Genomic DNA, 19416 nt, shown 5'->3' on the forward strand with positions numbered 1-19416 from the left:
TAATCCTTATGTTACTTGTTTCTATATACCACATTTCCCCCTTTATTCTATTCCCCTTTTAGCTCTCTCCTTTATTCTCTTCCTTCCTCCTAGTATTAAACCGATTTGATGATATTTATACGAAATGAAAGCCACATTTAGCAAGATATGATGAGACTTAATGGACCTCTTATCACCATTATCTTTCCTCACTGGAAAGTCCGCTAATTGAGCGCTAAGAGACTTTTCAGAATACCAAAAGTCTCGTAACTACTCAATTAAGTCTTCGCGCGGTCATAACGCGTACTATTGCAAGTGCGCGCAACGCAACCCTGCCAAATAAGGAAAGGGGCACTTAAGTGACTTTTCAGAATACCAAAATGCTAATTGAGCGCTAATCGACCGCTAATTGAGCTTTCAGAATACCGCCCGGGTGTTTGGAAATTCCTTGGTCACGCGTGTGTACAGCAATATATTTGACTGCCCCCCCCCCCGGGCTTTTTGCCAACTCCGACACACAAAGCCATGTAGAATATTCGCTACAATTAAAATCGAGTAATAACCTAAGTTACATTTTTTGTATCTCGCATTATTAACTAAGCTTACAAGCGCTTATGCATTCAAAAAAGTTCATAATGAAAGAACGATGCTCTAGGTTCGTATAAGAGGTGAAATGTCTTGATAGATTTGGTTACATTTCCAGGCAAGCATGCAGCTTTTTCGCCGGTCTTACACAATGTGTCTCCATGGGAATCAGTGAGGTTAGATAGACAGGACAGGAACCACTAATAGTTTCTCTCTAGTTATCACTAGAACATCACGATAGAGCAAAGTAAAGGTAGGAAACATGTTAATGTAAATGCAATTTTACTCCCATAATTTTTTACACAAAAGACTTGGGTCCCATTTTACAAAAACTTTACAATATAGTGACTTATCAGAGATCAAAGATCTGCAAGAGGACCTGGATAGACTAAATTATGGTCAGAGAAATGGCAGTTACCATTCAATAGCATTAAATGTAAAGTTCTACACATCGGAAGGAATAATCCAGAAGCAAAATTTTATATGCTGGAACAAGAAGTGAAATCAGTAGCTAATGAAAAGGATCTTGGGGTAACAGTTGACAATCAATTGAAATTTCATCAGCATGTGGCTCTAGCTCTTAATAAGGCATATCAACTGCTTGGAATTATAAGAGAACTTTCACTCAACTAAACAAATCTACCTTGCCAATTCTCTTCAAGACATTAATTAGACCAAGGAGCTTCCAACAAGACTACATCTGGAATATGGGAGCTTCATCTGGAATGGTAAATTTATAGAACATGCCAAGGTTGAGAGAGTACAGAGGCGAGTAACAAAACTAGTGAAGGATTTGAGAAACTTACCATATGAAAGGAGACTCAGGGAACTTAACATGTATGATGGGGTGTCCAAACTTCGCGCACTTTTCAAAAATATTCATCAGGCTTAATTTTGTCCACAAATTATTCATAATTTATACAAAACCAATTCAAGAAATAATTACCACATTTACGGCAAGATCGTAAACTATAAAATCATGGACGAAAGTGTAAAGTAGTTCACGGGGTTTCGCCGGTATCGCGATCTCAAAATTCTATTCCGATCGGCGAATGCAGGCTGTGCTGGAAAACCGTTCAGAAAAAGTGTGACCTAACTTCGCGCACCAAAGCTTTTGTGGAGATTTAAACAAAGAATCAAGTTCAAAAAGTGAAATATTTATATCAGATTGATGGCAAAATGCTATGGAATCGGTTAGTACCACATTTAACTCACATTTTTTATGATTTCTGCTTGTGAAATGGTGATATCGTGATGCTTGTTGCTTTCTTCAAAACGGGCGCTAACGGTGACAAGTTTGCCGATCTTTTGCCAATATTTTCATGAATACTGGACTAATCCTAAAGAAACTTTCAGCGAAGGGTAATTTTAGGTCGCTTTTCACATTGATGATGTCAGATTTTAAGGATATTGGCTAGTTTTGGAGATAATGACCGTCCGCGAAGTTTGGACACGCGCGAAGTTTGGACTCACTGCCATACTGACTCTATTATAGAAAGAGGAGAGGAGATATGATAATGGTCCACCAGATTATGCATGGATTGGTCAACATTTCTCCAGACCATTTCTTCTCCAAGTCTGGTAGTAACTCTACAAGAGGTCACTCCATGAAATTATTGAAATCCCATAGCAAACTGGATGTGAGAAATAAGTCTTTCAGTAGAAGAGTAATCAATGACTTGAATAGTCTTCCTAAAAACCTAATACAAATGCCAACAACAGACAAATTTAAAAGAAAGGAAATATGTATTGATATATTTTGGCAAAAAAAGCACTTTGAGCTTCCATGACTCCTCACGCAAGCTCATGAAGTAGTAGTTTTCAGTGACCAATCCTACAAGAAGCGACCGGGAGTTACAGGCTTGCGCCTTCATCCCATACCAGATGGTGATGATGAAGATGGATCCAATCAACTTTAGCTATATGGAAATCCATCTATACCATTTGCACAATGTCCTTTGTAAACAAAGAGAAGCACACTGAATTTTTAAGAAAACAACGAATGTATGAATATACATCATAGTTAGAAAAATATTTGAACGAACATGCATAATATATGATGATGATAGATTTTGACTGTGCTGGCTTTCCATAGTTGTGGTTGATTGGATCAATCGCAACTCTTTGTCAGACGGGACTCAGAGCTAAACCAGACTTCAGAATCCAGGCCCAAGAGTTTCTTTGGGACAGAATTTATGATTGCTTTCTTGACAAAAATAAACAGAGGACTGTAAATCATTTTCATGAAGAAAAAAATGAGAACAAAAGAAACTGAGGAATATACTTTATATCTTTTTCTTTAATGACATAAATTTACATAATGTACTTACTGCAATATTATTTACATATTTTTTCAAATTATTTGTATGCTTATTATAAGCATTAGAATATTCTTACACTAACATTTCACCAACAGTTGGACATACATGTACTGGTTTAATTTTCAGATACATGTGACTTCATCTGTCACTATTCCTTCATCATGATTAATGATTTATATTTTTCTAATATGTCTATAACTAGATATTTTGATAAGATTGTGTTAGCTCCAGGCTTTTCATGGCCTGAACATTCATTTAAGAATAATAAGCACAATGTTGAAGAGACACCAAAAATATTGCTGTTTACTATAATGGTAATTTGTACAGGGTTATAATTTTCACAGATTTCGCAAGTCAAACCTTGCAAATAATAACTTCAATCATATGTATATCTAATAATAAGAGAAGGCTGGGTTCGCCACTCCCCCTTATGATTTTTCTCAAAACAAGCAAAGGAAACACGATGAGATATAAGACTGCATCAGACCCCCCCCCCCTAAAAAAAATACTCGGAGCTACCCATGAATAAAAATAGAACATACATATCAGAAATTGCTAGATTTTTAAACTTTCATAAATTCCCCATCTATTACAAAATCATGGAAACATATAATATGTATGTAAAACATATAGCTCATAACGTATATTACACAGAATTATGAGCATGAAGTTTTTATAAGTAGTGTGGATTTGGATGATTAACGGCAGCTTAACTGGTTCAGAACTTTTTTCATCTTGTTTGCTCTGGTGACAATTGCTCAGCTGTCAAGTCCAAAAATTTATGGAATGACCAACATCACCCCTGGATTTAACACTTTTCCCTGGCCTTAACCTAACCAAAAACCTTTAAAATAAAACCATCTTGCAACCATAATCCTATATCTTAGACACAAATAAAGCCTGGAGAAATTGTCAACGTAGCAAATAACCTATTGTGCAACAATAATTTAGACATAAACATGCGAAGTGAAGAGTTAGTCAAAAAAAATTTCAAGATTTTGGTGTCTAGCCCAAACAGATTTAACTTAGTGCTAGCATTTACCATATGCCGACTACTGCAACACAAAGCTTAGCAATGATTGCAGAAGAAATTTTGATGATAGATTGCATTGACTACAATGCAATATCAATCATGAAAATCGAGCATATGATCAATTGCTAATCTTTGTGTTATGAGACCCTGAATAGGTACGCCCATTCCTTTCAGGCAGTTGGCAACTATTATCAAACATAAAGAAATATTTATTCAAGTCAAAGAAATTAATCCTTTTCAGATATCTTATTCAAATCAATCTGACGAAAACAAGATCCCTTTCTCTTATACTCAGAAACTATACGGGAATGTTGAGTATACATCAACACTACAAAGTTATAAAGAAAATGTAATACCACTTAATTTGAAAGTAATAAAGTCTTGATACAAAGATATACATACATATATTAACAAAATCCACAATCAATTAACCAATATCAAAATCTCATTCCCTTTCCAATACCATACAATATGTACATAACTATCTATATATTTGAGACTATATTATTGTTGAAAAATTAAACACATAAAAGGCACAAGACACCAGTGTTTTCTGGAGGGTAGAGTTTTTTATATATTCAAGGTAACCCCATTTCAGGCAATACGACGCATGAGCCATATATCCGTAGACTAGAAGTTCACCTCACTACTGGAAAATAAGCTCATTTAAGTATGGTGTCCTTACACCATCTTGATTTTTCAGTCCCAGCAAAATGGGGTTAGCAGTGACATATATGCCATGCAAACTGAAAAGTTGTTCAATCCACCATGAATTGACCCATGTCCCATCATAAATTTTTCGAGCATGTACCCTGCTATGGAAATCAAGTGGAGCGTGACTTTGACTTTTATCCAAAGCATCACTTTGAATCACTTATATTTTCATATTTGCTAGTGTTACCTCAAGCATTACTTATATGGAACTCAAGTGGTGCGCAACATATAACTTTTGTCTGTCATACCCCATGGACTATTCATATCATGTTCACATCTGCTCTTTTGAAATCGGCATGTGAGGGATTAATTCAGCTTACTTTGAATGTACTCAAAAGACAAACAAAGCCTCCCTATAAGTAAAAAAATCGGATGGAAAGAGCGTCCAAGATTGTACTTAAAGCATTCTCAGAATTAAGAAGTAGTCCTAATGTCAAGATATTAGAATGAGTTTGATATTTACGTTATTTCCATACCTGCTTAATTTTTTTAAACCTCTGCATGTGAGTGATTGATTCAACTCCCTTTCAATATATTCAAAAGACAAACAAAACTTTCCAAAGTTAACCAAGTTGGACGGAATGGGCGTCCATGATCGGACTGTTCCCAAATTAAATGCACCAACGTCGAGACGTAATATTGATTTTCTTTTATCACAGCTTGTCTGTTTCTGTTCTAATCACTGTTGACCACAAGGTGGAACATCGATCGTTCCATCCATCTAGGAGATTAGCAAAAGAAGTTTTAATCTCAAGTTCATTCATTTTTTTTTAGTACTCATTAACGTAAACTGATGTTTTATTTATTCCCAGCCATCTGCACTGTACATGTCCCTCTGTCGGCCACTGTAATTCCTCTTGAAATCGTCGTCAAACAGCTCCAAGTCATGCTCGTCTCTGATAACTCCCTAAAGGAAAACAGAGAAAAGACGTAGAACAATTACTTTCAAGGGTCAACAACTTTTTTTTTCGTCCCAAAACACAAAGTATTCCAAGATTTATTGGTATACGAATATAGGCATACAAAGAAATTATATAGGAAATATTATAATAAATATAAAAAACAAATAGAAAAATATACATAGACAAAATGAATAAATGTGTTTGAATTTGGATCTTTAATGGGAAAAGCCTGATTTCTCTGATTGTGCCCTTGTAGATTGCCCCCAAGCTTCTCTCATAATTGCGGTTGACTAGTAGCCACAAAATACCCCCCCCCTAGTAAAATGCATATGAAAGTTCAGAACCAGTCCAATTGTCTATGTTCCTATTCAATTTAGTCTTTTGACAATGCCTTGTATTAAAATGGAATTTATAATCCACATCGAGCAATCGCTGCTACCATGATAGTAGCCCTAATGGCAACTGTACCATAGCTGCAAATCTTGATTGAAACAGGCCCCAGTTGTAAATAATTTTCACAATATTATTGGAAATCATTTTTAACAAAGCTCTGTTGTAAATCCATTCTGAGGCCCCATCAACATCAAGACCTGGGCCCAATTCACACAAGATTTACAATTGTATCTTTGCCATGAATGTATCTACCATTGGAAACCTTGATTGTGATTGGCTGTTGAGCACTGTTACCATGGTAGTTGCTGTAATGACTAAGTTACAAGTCGTAACTCTTTATGAAACTAGCGCCTGAGCATCAGTTTGTTTTAAAAAAGGCAATGACGTACTCCTGGATAGTGTTTTATCCACATTTGTTGTATTTGATTTTTATTGGCTAAGAGGCACTATTATTATGGTAAATGCAAGACAAAACAGGACCTGTCAGAGAAAACTACTGACGAATCCTTTTTTATGAATAGCTCTCCAGGGTTTGTTTTACAAAGAGTTAAGTACGACTCAGAGTCATGTTTATACGCCAATGCACACATCATAAGTCAACATGTAGTATGATTGATGGATACGCGATAATGTGAATCCCATGTGTCATGTCCCATGTGACTTTCAAGTCACACTTGGATCTCTGTGAAACACCCCCTGGATGACATTGATGACTCCCTCAACATACAAGGTGGAGCTTACCTTTGGCAAGAATCCCAGGAGCTTGGATGCATGCTCCTTCAGGAGCCTCTGTCTCTCCTCCTCGATGATCTCCATGCGGAGCTTCTCCAGGTTCTCCGCCTCTTCGCGCTCCGCCCTCTCACGCTCCTTGTCTGCCGCAAACTGAGCACGGCGGTCTCTGAGGAGCTCTTCCACCCGGCGCTTGTGCTCCTGCTGTTTCATGCGACGACGCTGAGCGTTCATCTGCTCGATGCGGTCATCTTCCTCAAACTTAGCCAGCATCTGAACAAAAAACATAGTTTATAAGGTGTGATAGGTACAAAGAGATGCAGGATGTCAATGTTATTTCAACTTATACTTATCTTCTGTGAAAGCAATAGAGTAAACATTATTGTCTTGATTAATAGATTTAATAAATGATTGTGTACAGATGACAACATGGATTAATTGTCTAAAATGGAATCCTTTAGAATGAGAATTTGACAAATAACTGGCAAAAATTTGAAGTCTGTGGCATGTATTTTTCTGGTGGTGAACAAAAGCATAGACAATGAATGATACGAAATAAATAATGTTATTATCAAGTTATCTATAATTGAATACCACCGATTATGAAACATCACCAGGGCATGCATTGCATGACATTACGCCTGGGAATAAACTCGAACAAAGGATCCTTTAGATCAGTTTACCAACAATTGGCAACTGAATACTACTTTTTACACAAATCAAACGTTTACCAGATTTTGATTACCGACTTGAGGCATTCAATTATCAAGAAGTACATAGCTCTATAATCTTTGATATTCATGCAGAAATCTAATGAGTCCCAAACATTGTAACTCTTTCAAGATACGACAATGGTGGCCGCACTAGCGACTGTGCATTTTCCAACTGCGCTAATAATGCCATAGTCACTTCCAGGGCTTTATTTCAATGGGATTTGCCGATAGCATGAACTGTCATGCAGCTCAGTTTTACATTTTCAAAAACTCAAGCGGAAGATGGTACTTGGAGTCATGCCATGATTTATTGAAAGAAATAAAAGAATATAAAAATGCATATTCAATTTCTATTTCAAGTCAATAGTTTGAAAAGTTTCCAAAAACTCAAAGAGAGAGAAGGCATACAAACTCATGCCAACATTCACCATCCCCCCAACCAAAAATTAATACATGTATATGCTTGGTGATGACTTTTTTTTACCAATTGCTAGAAAAAGCATGAATGATCGAAAGCAAGCAAGCAACCAGAGGACCAAAGGCTTAAGATCTTCTCCGATCAACCTGGTAATGAGGATAATTGGCTTACTTAAATGGCTAATCAAGTGGGAGTCATTCCCAGGTCCATTGAATCAAGGTCCCTGATATACCAACTGAGCTATTACCACCGAGTTATACACGCCTCTGTGTATTCAAGAACATGGATGTTTGAAAACTTGATGCTAAGAAACTTGAATCGCGCAAGAGAGTAACTTTGACATTACCTGTCGCTTGAACTCCTCCTCCTCTTCCAGCTCGGCCTGCCTCCGCATCCTCTTGAGCCGGAGCTGTTCCTGGTAGGTCTTCTGGAGCTCCAGCCTCTGGCGGATCTGCCTCTCGATCTCCGCCAGCTCCTTCTGACGCACTGCTTCCTCCTGCTCCTCGTGGTAGAGCTCATCCCGGACCCGCTGCATCTCCTCCTCCATGGCACGCTTCCTGGCAATCTCCTCGCTCAACTGCATGACGGAAGGAGAAGATCAATGTGAAATACATGACAAATGGTCATTGTGTGACATCTTTGGCCCCCTCAGTTGCCTATATCACTGTACTGTGCATATAACATTTGTGATAAAATATGTGAAATGCCACATACTTTCTTATTCTACAGCAGACTTTGATAAAATTGAGTGCTATGCCTACATGTATGCAATTTATCTTTTAAACAATAGCAACATTTTGCTGAGATGGACAGACTTTACCTTGAAACATTAATTCAATGCCACCCAATATTGCACACCACTAAAAGGAGCTGATAAAACTTAAACCAGTTCATACATTGGCCCATATTCTATATTGATGTTTCAAATGAACCCTGGCTTAAAGTTGAGGTTTAAATATAGATAGCCAACTGGGGCACAAATCCCTAACAGTACACATCCAATTTATTAATTTATTTGACACTAAAATTTTTAATAATTGTCTGGGATAACTGAAAGTATTTTTAAATATTTTTCTTTGTTATGAAGGCAAAAACAAACAAAACAGTAAACATAAGAAATATACAATATAAACAGTATTTTAGCACATGACACTGGCACTGGTCCGATGGTCCTAGATCAGTAAAAATTGCTGTCGGGCCAGTAACTTTTCAGAAATAGCCAGATTTACTGGTCCGACATGACCAGTGAAAAATATATCAAACTGATACAAATGATATTTTCTCCTCTTTTGTGAATAAAAAAAATAGCTCTGTTATCTTAAAGAATGGCTCTCCAAAATTGAGAAATGGCGCTTGTGAAATATATTGTGTGAGTGTACTATTTTTTGCATGTTTTATTTATTTATTTTTTTTTTTTGGGGGGGACTATACAATTAAGACAGCAAAATGAACTCAAAGTCTTTTTTATGTTTTTCTTTCTCTTGGGGGCCAGTATATTTTAGGTTTGGACCAGTAAAAATGGAAAAACTGGGTATCTACTGGTCCGACATGAACTGGTTGGACCAGTAGAAAAAAAGGGTTAGTGTGGAGCCTTGCTTACAAACAGCTTTATGAAATGCCCCCCCCCCCCAGGTGTTAATGGATGAACAGACTTACATTCTTTTGAACGGATGCCTTGGCCTCCTCCTGCAATCTCTTGTTCTCCATTCTGTCCTCTTCCCTTTGCTGCTGGAGTGTGGCAAACGCCAGGATCTCCATGTTCTCTCGCTCCATCTTCTGCTTCTCTATGTCCTTCCACTTCTGTCGGGCGACGGCATCCTCCTCGATGTAGCGCTTGGTGGCATGCTGCTTCTCAAGGTAGATTTCCCTCTCTCTGTATCGGTTAAGGTTAGCAGAATGTCAGTGCTCATACGCCCCATAGCTCGTAAATATGGAACCAGGGGTCCGTAACACAAATCTTAGCAATGATCGTAGAACATGTTTCTACGATTGATTCCATTGACTACACTGTACAATCAATCGTGAAAATCAAGCGTACGATCAATCGCTAACTTTTGTGTTACGGAACCCAGGTGGGTGTTTCATAAAACTGTTTGTAACTTACGAGCGACGTTACAAACGACTGGTGACCCTTTCGTAGAAATTTAAAACAACATGAAGGAAAATCTGGTGGACATCATCAAACACAAGAAAGGATCGCCGGTCAGTCATAAAGTCAATCGTAAGTAACAAACACATTTATGAAACCCATATCAGGGGAATGAAGAGGAAGGCACTCTCTGTAGGGGGTCTGGTAATGTGGACTAATGAATAAATCATGAAGTCTACGGTTTCCAAAACCATGACAGTGCTGAAACAAAAAGGATCTGACTCCTCCTTGATTAGAAATTTGAACTGGTTCAGCCCATCCCCCCCTTAAAAAAATAGCACAAATAAATAAATTAATCTTCGGCGAGAATCATGAAAAGGCTAGTAGGAGATAGCTATAGGTACGTGTCCCCTGTAATGAAAGTTACATTATTATTCACATTTTCCTTGTTTACTCATTACATCTGCCATTCCAAAAAAAAGTAGATTAATGCCAGCATCAGAAATACACAAGGGCTATGGGCAAATTCACCTCAAAAAAATAAAACAGTCCTTATTGCCCTTAAAATTCCCCAAATCGCATACTCTTCAGAAATACCCCCTAAATCTGTCCCAAACAATATTAAGGAATATTAAAAACATTAGTATTCTACAAAAGGCAAAATAGTGGCTTGCCTTCTTTTTTTATTACTCTTAACTGTTAAATCTTCAACTTTTTAAGGAGAAAGTTTTTTGTTTATGTGTATTCTGACTCTAATACACACTTGAACTCAATAACGAGGCATGTCTGCTTGGCTTGGAGTTACATTCACAACTGACTTTATTCTCTATACTAAACTACAATATATAGTTCAATGTACATAGTTACATAATATTCGGAGGAAGGCATATTGATAAGGAAAGTATAAACAGATGGAGTTGAACAAGGGGTTGTTCATGGTGGGGGTAATACAGCATGGTCAATATTTACACAACTGGTCTGGGGGATGGAAATATGATGAAGGTGAGCTTGTGAACGGAGATGGAAACAGTAGTTGAGATAATGAGGCATGAATGCATGAATAAATAATAATGATACTAGTAGAATGACAGAATGAAAGGATGGCTTGATGAAGAATGAAATGTGTGTATGAACACAATAAAAGTGAACAAGTACCTTTCATCCTCCTCGTGGATCTTCCTGACGATCTCATCTATCATGAGCTTCTCCTTTAAGAACTCCTCATAGGCCTCCTGTTTCTTCTTCTCCTGCTCCTCCAGCTGTTTCTCCAGCTCCTGCTGGTAACGCACGCTCTCCTGGTACTTCTCCACCAGCTTGCGTTGATCCTCGGCCTCGGCACGGGCTGACTCCTCCTTCATCAGACGAGCGATGTCCGCGTCTCTTGCCTAGTGATTTAAAAGGTAAAGTGATAACATATGTACAGATTAACGATATCGGAGTTCTGCAACGATTGTACATTTGAATCTGATGACAAAGTGTAGTGATATATCTGAAGAGGGCTAATAGAGACACACTTCCAGTCTGTATAAAGCACTATGTAAAAGCATTAATATACAGTTTAGCAATAAGGTGTTGCAATCATTGACAACTTGCGCCTTCCGAATCTCATGGGGAGGTAATAATAAAGAATACCTGTGGAGTGCTTACAGACATCATTGTAATATATCAAGCGCAACACGATACAATCATCACTGATCATAACAAACAATTTGAACTTACAGGGTAAATCGGCACGTAATTGTAAGTTCCTAATCAATGACAAGTTCTTTGCACAGATCTGTATGTCAGATTCTCCCTGTATACATAATAGGGGAGACCGGGGTTAGTTGGAACATGGGGTAAGTTGAAACATTGTAATTTTCTTTAAAGCCTGTGAAATAAATTAATGCAATACTGCCCTCAATTTATTGCTATTAATAATACAACAGTGTTGAATCATTATTGCAATAAATTGAGGGCAGTATTGCATAAATTTATTTTACAGGCATTAAAGAAAAGTACAATATTTCAACTTACCCCATGTTCCAACTAACCCTGGTCTCCCCTAGTGTGTATTTTTGTTAAACAGACCATACATGTACCATATGGGAGATTATGAGGAAAGCATTCTAATTATTCATTTCCCGAGCTGTACATGTACCACAATCAGTTTGGCTATTCAATGAAATTCAATGAAATTTTGAACCACTATTACACACATTTCAAATTAATTTTATAATGCACTCTATTAGCTGCTCAAAGTTTACAGCCAGACACACCTATTAGATTTTACTCACCGTCTTGTCATATTTGCTTGCCTCCTTCTCCGCAATCTGTGCTGCCCTTTCCCGGTTCATGTAACCTGCCCTCAGCTTCTGCTCCAGCTCCCTGATCTCCAGACTGTTCTCCCTGATCTGCTGGCGAACCTTCTCCTTGCGTTGGCTGTCCACCTTCAGCTGCTGGAGCTTGTTGGCTAAACGCTCCTCCTGCTCCATCTGTTGCTCCCTCTGGATCCTCTCTTGCTGAGACTGAGAGGGGAAGATAAGAACTTGATTTACAGGTTTATTGCTATCAGGGTTCTAGGGTAAATCATTAAGCCCTTCAACAAGATACATGTACGTCACAGGAGATTTGGTATGGTATCATATTTCACAAAGTGCCTTTGCCTTGGTTGATGTTAATGCAAAACTACTCAATGAGTGATTTCAAGTTCAGTGTTGACCTTTTGGTGTTGGTGCTAGGTCAATTCTAACACAAGCATAACACCAAACATAAAATGAAGATGGTCCTGAAAAGTCACTTACTAGTTGTTGAGATGTCAAAAGTGTGATCTGGATCAGTTTTACAAACTCAGAATAGGTTTTGGAGCAAGGGGTAGCAATCCAAAGTCCAAAACCAACACCAACACCAGACTTGAAATCATCCACTGTGTTGGACTACTTACCCTTAATACCAAATTTCTCTGATATCTTTCAGATTATACATTTTTAAAAATATTGCTAGCAAATCTTCTTCAAACTTGATCATCATAGAAAATCCTTAGATCTTGTGCCTCTTTATCTGCTAGACTGATACTTATACTATAAGAATTTTTTTTGAGTAATCACAGACAATCAATAGAAAGAGTTGTTAATTTTAAATTGTCTTTATCTCTCTAATGATTTTTATATACAACTTGTATACCCTAACTATATTTTTCTCCCTACCCCTAGCCTATTGTCATCTCACCATGAAACCAGTTTTCAGTTTTTAAGCTCCAAATAATGAAATTTTGAGCATTAGATCTAGGTCCTGTTTCACAAAGACTTGATATAATTATAAGTACACAATACCAAATTTACTATCAACCAATCAGATTAAAGATTTCAGTAGCTTTTGTCTGTTATTGTAAATTTGTTATCATAACGAGTTTTATGAAATGGACCCCTAGATGTTCGTTCTTACCTTTTGAATAGATTCTGCCATGTTCCTTTCCATGTCTTCCTGTTGGAGCCTCCTGATATATCTCTTGTTCTCCACCTTCTCCTCACTGGCCATGTTTGCTTCTAATATTTTTTCTTTGGCTAGTCTTTTCAGGTGGTCCTCCCTGGCATCTTCCTTCTGTCTGGCCTGCACCATCATGCGCTCTTGAGTTGCATGCGTCAAATTCTGTCTCCTGACAGTCGTCTGCAGAGGTGAACATGGGAATTAGTGCATTAAAGTAGACTAGGTCTAGTTCCTATCAAATTGTTTCAGGGGTTTATTAATTTTCTTTTGTTAATATTCTAATACTACTAGAATCTAGGCCTAGATCTTGAAATTTTTTGTTTTTTTAGATTGTCTCCCGAGCTTTCTTCTCTTCTTCTCATCTCCCTTTCTCTTTTGCTTTTTCATTTAATTTTCATCAGTCTAATAATTTATCAAATTAAAGGACAAGTCCACCCCAACTAAAAGTTTATGTAGATAAAAAGAGAAAAATTCACCAAACGTAACACTGAAAACTTCATCAAAATCGAATGTGTTATTCACAAATTGTGTATTCACATCCTTGTCAGTAAGCAAATGAGGAGACTGATGACATCACTCACTCAGTACTTCTTTTGTATTTTATTACATGAAATATTCAAATTTTCTCCGTTGTCCTGTGAATCAACGATTAATTCCTCCCTGACAATGTAGAATTAGAATGGTTTAATACTATATGGTTCAATCATGTTAGTCCTTATCATCAAATCTGTAAAAAATATTGTACAATTCAAACAATAGAAAAAAAAGAAAAAGTGAGTGAGGTCCATCATCAACTGACTCGTTTGCATGTCACTGAGTTGTGCATATCACTGTTTTGTGAAAAATAAACGAAACTTTTAAATGTCATAATTTTTTTTTTACATCCGACTTTTAATGAAATTTTCGGTGTTGTTATGCTTGTTTCATTTTTCTCTATTTATTCAAATCAACATTTTTCTGGGGTTGACTTGACTTTTCAACAAAGGGCTGTAAGTTAGACTCCCCGTACACAATTCACATGGGAGTCCCATACACCTTGCCGCTGATTCTCCAGCCCCCCTATGTTAATCACCCAATTTCACATTTTGAAGAATATTCCATGAACCAAAACAATTTTTGTCTTTCTCTTCTGGCTGCTCTCCCACCTAAACTAAGTGCACATGGGTTTTCACTAATCAAATGTCCAGACGTCAGTCCCCCAGAATGAACCCCCTGTTTATGTTCACTGGCACTGCCATGGGTCCACAAGTCAGTAGACCTAGACCTAAAAAATTAACCTTAGCGAGTCTCACCATGTTGACGACCTCTTGACTGTCTTCTGTAAGTGTAAGTCTAAGTGTTAGGAGTAAATTAGATTGTTAGCTGTCCTGGCTTGAGGCTTGGATCTTGGTAGAGTTTTTACCGGGTTTTCCTTTCCTGATGACTGACGACACTGTCAGTGTCACTGACACTGTTGACAAATGAGAGTCTGGTCTGGAGTCACACAAATTTCACAATCCTTCTTCAAATTAATTCAAACCTTTCTTCTTATCTTTCTTTTGCTGCTTCCAGTCATCAGTTTTTTTTTTCAATTTGGATAGGTCTTGTCTTGTGATGTTACAGATATCTCTTGCACCTCCAATAAGAATAAAAGAGTTCATTTCTTTCTGGAAATTGGCTGCAAAAACTGATCAGCATGAACAACACAAGCACAGTCTCCTCTCATGTCATTGCCATTGGAGTTTGAATGCGAATTACGAATGCATTGAAATTGCACGTACAGCTCAGCTAGCTAGCTCGCGCTCGCGATCGCGAAAAACCTGTTGTGTGTCGTCAAGACAGCGGCTGATCTCGCGAACGCCGAGATACTAAACTGTCAGTGAAAATTTGAAGTCCAGCGCCATCTCGTGTTAATAGCGAGCACAGGTTTTCTGTCGGAAGTCCTTGGCATCGAAGTTTCGCCTGACCTAATTCTCGCCTGTTAACTCAATATCTTATCGTCGCAGAAGCAGCAGAAGAAGAAGAAGAAAGAGAAGGAGAAGGGACCCCGGAAAGGGACCAACCTTAATGGAACATCTGATCAGTTTATTTATTGCTATAATCATCGGAGATTTGTTATCACCGAACTTGACCAAAGCAAGAAAAAATTAACATTTGATATAAACTGAGAATAATGAAAATTGCTCACTTCTTTATCTACTGCCATATAATATATATATATATATGATCAAGTATTTTAAAGCGGTCCTATGGCTGTACAAAAAAATAAAGGACAAATAAAAATTAAAAATGTAAGAATTAAACTGGCCACTCTACATGAGTATCATCAGTCATATTCAGAGGCGATTACTATAAATGTACATGACAGGGAAGGGCGTGTACCCTATTCTGTGATACCCTGACACACTCAAAATATACTGTCCACTGTGTTGGGTAATGTATGTTGGGAAAATTCTGGGCAATTATTATCCAATTGAGCAAATTTATTACCCAATTATCAGTTTTTATTACCCAAATTAGACAGATTTTAACCAATATTTGTGGACAGTATGTTGCCCAGGGTTGGTTAACGTAAGTTGGGCATTTTTTACCCAACTGTTTAAAGAGTTTACTTTTATAGCAGGATAAGCAATAACCTTGTGTATATTGTAAGGGAAAGTGGTAGTGAGAAAAAAACAGACCCGAACACGGCATCATAAATTTTGAATTGTACTGTTTTTATCGTTATCTAAAAAATATTGGGTGAAAGAGCTCCATGAGGGTAATAATGCCTATTGTATTGATATCATACCCGGTATGAGTTCAGATCATTCTGCAATTATACTTATTATCGAATTTTCACAAAAGAAACGACCTTTGTCAATCAACTGGAAATTTAATAATAGTCTTTTAGATGATGAACAGTTTCGTGTAAAAATGTCTGAAAATATAGACAATTGGATAACCGAATCAGTTCAATTTGAAGACATACGTATGAGATGGGAATTTCTGAAATATAACATCCGTTTATTCTCTAGGAAATATAGTATGAATAGAGCTAAAATTTTAAGAGAGCAGAAAAGGGAGTTAGAAGTGAAATTAAAACATCTTCAGATTTTGGTGGATAAAGATGGTGAAAAATATGTTGACGAATATGAAAAGGCTAAGCTAGATTATGAAGTGCACATGGACCGTATAACTCATGGTATAATAGTCCGGTCCCGCGCAATCTGGGTAGAATATGGAGAAAAAAAACAGCAAATTCTTTTTAAACTTGGAAAAGGCCAACAAGGCAAGTTCAACAATAAAAAGACTAAAAGTAGGGGATGAAATTTTAACCGATACTTTGAAAGTGAATACTCACATTAAGAATTTCTATGCAAACTTATATAAAACAGAAGACCCCAAATTGTTTAATAACTGTAAGTTTTTGGAGTCAAATTGTATACCCAAGTTATCGCCAAACCAGCGTGACTTATGCGAGAAAGAATTAACTCTTTCGGAATGTACTTAATTCTTTTTTATTTGCCATGGCTAAGAACAAATCACCCGGTAACGACGGAATAACCGTCGAATTTTTTTGTCATTTTTGGAGCAAACTTGGACCGTTGGTCGTAGATACTCTTAATTACAGTTTTGAACGAGGAATGATGTCTACGTCACAGAGGCAAGGCATAATTACACTTAAAACACATAAATGTTTATTGAAAATTATAGGCCCATAACTCTCTTAAATGTTGATATCAAGATCGGCTCCAAAGCCTTAGCACAGAGACTGAAAAATATTTTACCATCTATCATTCATCCTGATCAAGTAGCTTTTGTTAAAAATAGATACATAGGTGAAGCCGTGAGAACAGTACTTGAGACAATGTTCTATACTAGGCTTAAGCGTTTGGGCGGTATTTTATTAAGCCTCGATTTTAAAAAAGCATTTGACTCATTGGACCACCAATTTTTGATAGAAGTTTTGAATTGTTTTAACTTTGGAAATAATTTTTGCAATTTTGTCAATGTTCTTTACAAAAATATTGAAAGCTGTGTGATGAACAATAACGTCTCAACTGGATATTTTACGGTAGGAAAAGGAATACGACAGGGGGATCCTTTATCTCCATATCTTTTTATATTAGCTATAGAAACGCTAGCCATAAACATAAGAAAAAATGAAAACATTCAAGGAATAAGATTAAAAAATACTCATGAAATTAAGTTGTCTCTGTACGCCGATGACATAACGGTTTATTTGTCAAACTTTGAGTCGTATCATCACCTCACGGAAGCTCTAAATGATTTTCAATTATGTTCATCACTCTCACTGAATTACGATAAGACGAAAGCAATGTTTATAGGACAATTCAGTTTGCAAAAGCCATCTATACCAATAGATATAAAGTTTTTTAACGTTTTGACAATTCTTGGAATCGACATCTCTTACTCTTTTGAGGATAGAATGGCGCAATTACAAAGAATTTTATCCAACATTAAATCTCAACTAAATTTATGGAAAGCCAGGAATTTATCATTATACGGGAAAATCCAAATTGTAAAAACTTTTGCTACCTCTCAGCTGCATGCAGCCAGCATATTATCTATACCTTATTCATTTATTCATAAGGTGAACACATTGCTGTATGAATTCATTTGGGGTGGTCCTGATAGAGTAAAACGTGAAGTTTTGGTTAAAGAATACGATGAAGGGGGGGGGGGGGTTAAAGATGACTTGCCTCAAATCGATTATTCAAGCTCAGAAAATGAAATGGGTTTCGAGACTTTTCTCTTCAACTTCGAAGGGCTGGAAAGGTATATGTTTAGAATTGTTGTCACCTGTCGGTGGAGAATACATTTTTTATTGTAATTTTGATATGAAATATTTGAATATTGAAGTGTCAAATTGGTTGATGGACATTTTACAAACATGGTGTTTATTGGAAAGGAAAATAGATATTACCAATGAGTTTATATGGAACAATCAATATATCACATTTAAAGGAAAATCTATCTATAGACCAAACATAAAAGAAAAGGGATTCACCAAAATTACTGATATGTTAGATGAATTTGGACGCCCACTACGCTGGAGGGAAGCGAAGGAAAGGGGGTTAAAGTTTACTGAGTATTTTGAATTGTTAGATTGCTATAAAATAATGCCAGGGAAATGGAAAGTTTTCTTTTTACAAGACTACCATCATCTTGTAAAAGAACCTGAGGATTTCCCTTCTCTTTTCTGTGAATCTGCATTTAGACAAATTCAGAATATATCGACAAAGCAATTTTATCGCACTTTTTTAAACATTAATAACTCTGAAACCTCCAAGGTGTTTACTCACTTTAATCAACTTTACAACATCGATAGGCAACAGACTTCCAAATTGTTCACTCTTCCATTACGAATCGCTATTGAGACCAGACTTCGAATCACACACTATAAAATTTTAAATAACTTAATACCTACAAATGAATGGCTCACAAAAATAGGAAAGAAAACCAATGCATTATGTTCTTTTTGTAATGCGACACCCGAGACATTGGATCATTTGTTTTTTGTATGCCCTAAAATAGCATCCTTTTGGAATGCGTTGCGTACGAGAGTGACTGACTTTAGTCCTATTTTCCTTTCACGAGAAACTGTTTTATTTGGATTACTAGAACCACTTACTCCGTCCACCTTAGCATTTAATTTTCTAATTTTACTTGGTAAACGATTCATTTTGCGATGTAAATACCAAGAGACTCTCCCTAGTTTAAAACAATTTAATCATTATCTTTTATCTTATAAAGTTACCGAAGAAATTATTGCAAAAAAGAAAACAAACTCAATAAACACAATGTAAAATGGCAAAACATAAACAAGTATTTTATATTGCATAAATTGTAACCACTGTAGATTCATATTTTGTGTTATCCTTTTTTGTGACTTTGTTTTATCTTCTGTTCATGTTGTAGTGGTGCTTCCAGTCATGTTAATACATGAAAATGTCATAATTTTTTTTTTTTTGGTTGCGCTATACCCCGGCGATGCCGCCAGGTCGACTCTGGACCGTTAGGTATGGCCGTACCCTCCTTTTTTTCGATTAATGGATCGTCCTGTCGGCAGCGCTGGGGTACAATTTTCTT

The 19416-nt window shown here is 36.8% G+C and overlaps 1 protein-coding gene across 1 annotated transcript; it reads right to left on the bottom strand.

Annotated features, from left to right (window-relative positions):
• Positions 1-2845: 2845 nt before the first annotated feature.
• On the bottom strand, positions 2846-15056 carry LOC121411902 (meiosis-specific nuclear structural protein 1-like). The gene is made up of 8 exons (XM_041604790.1): positions 14634-15056; positions 13300-13521; positions 12153-12383; positions 11032-11261; positions 9444-9660; positions 8134-8364; positions 6669-6929; positions 2846-5539 (listed from the first exon to the last, which is right to left on the bottom strand). Exons 1-8 carry the CDS (start codon positions 14634-14636, stop codon positions 5435-5437), a joined length of 1500 nt encoding a protein of 499 aa, XP_041460724.1. The 5' UTR covers positions 14637-15056; the 3' UTR covers positions 2846-5434.
• Positions 15057-19416: the final 4360 nt, after the last annotated feature.

The sequence above is a fragment of the Lytechinus variegatus genome, chromosome 3 (assembly GCF_018143015.1).
Source record: "Lytechinus variegatus isolate NC3 chromosome 3, Lvar_3.0, whole genome shotgun sequence".
In the NCBI taxonomy this organism is placed as follows: Eukaryota; Metazoa; Echinodermata; class Echinoidea; order Temnopleuroida; family Toxopneustidae; genus Lytechinus; species Lytechinus variegatus.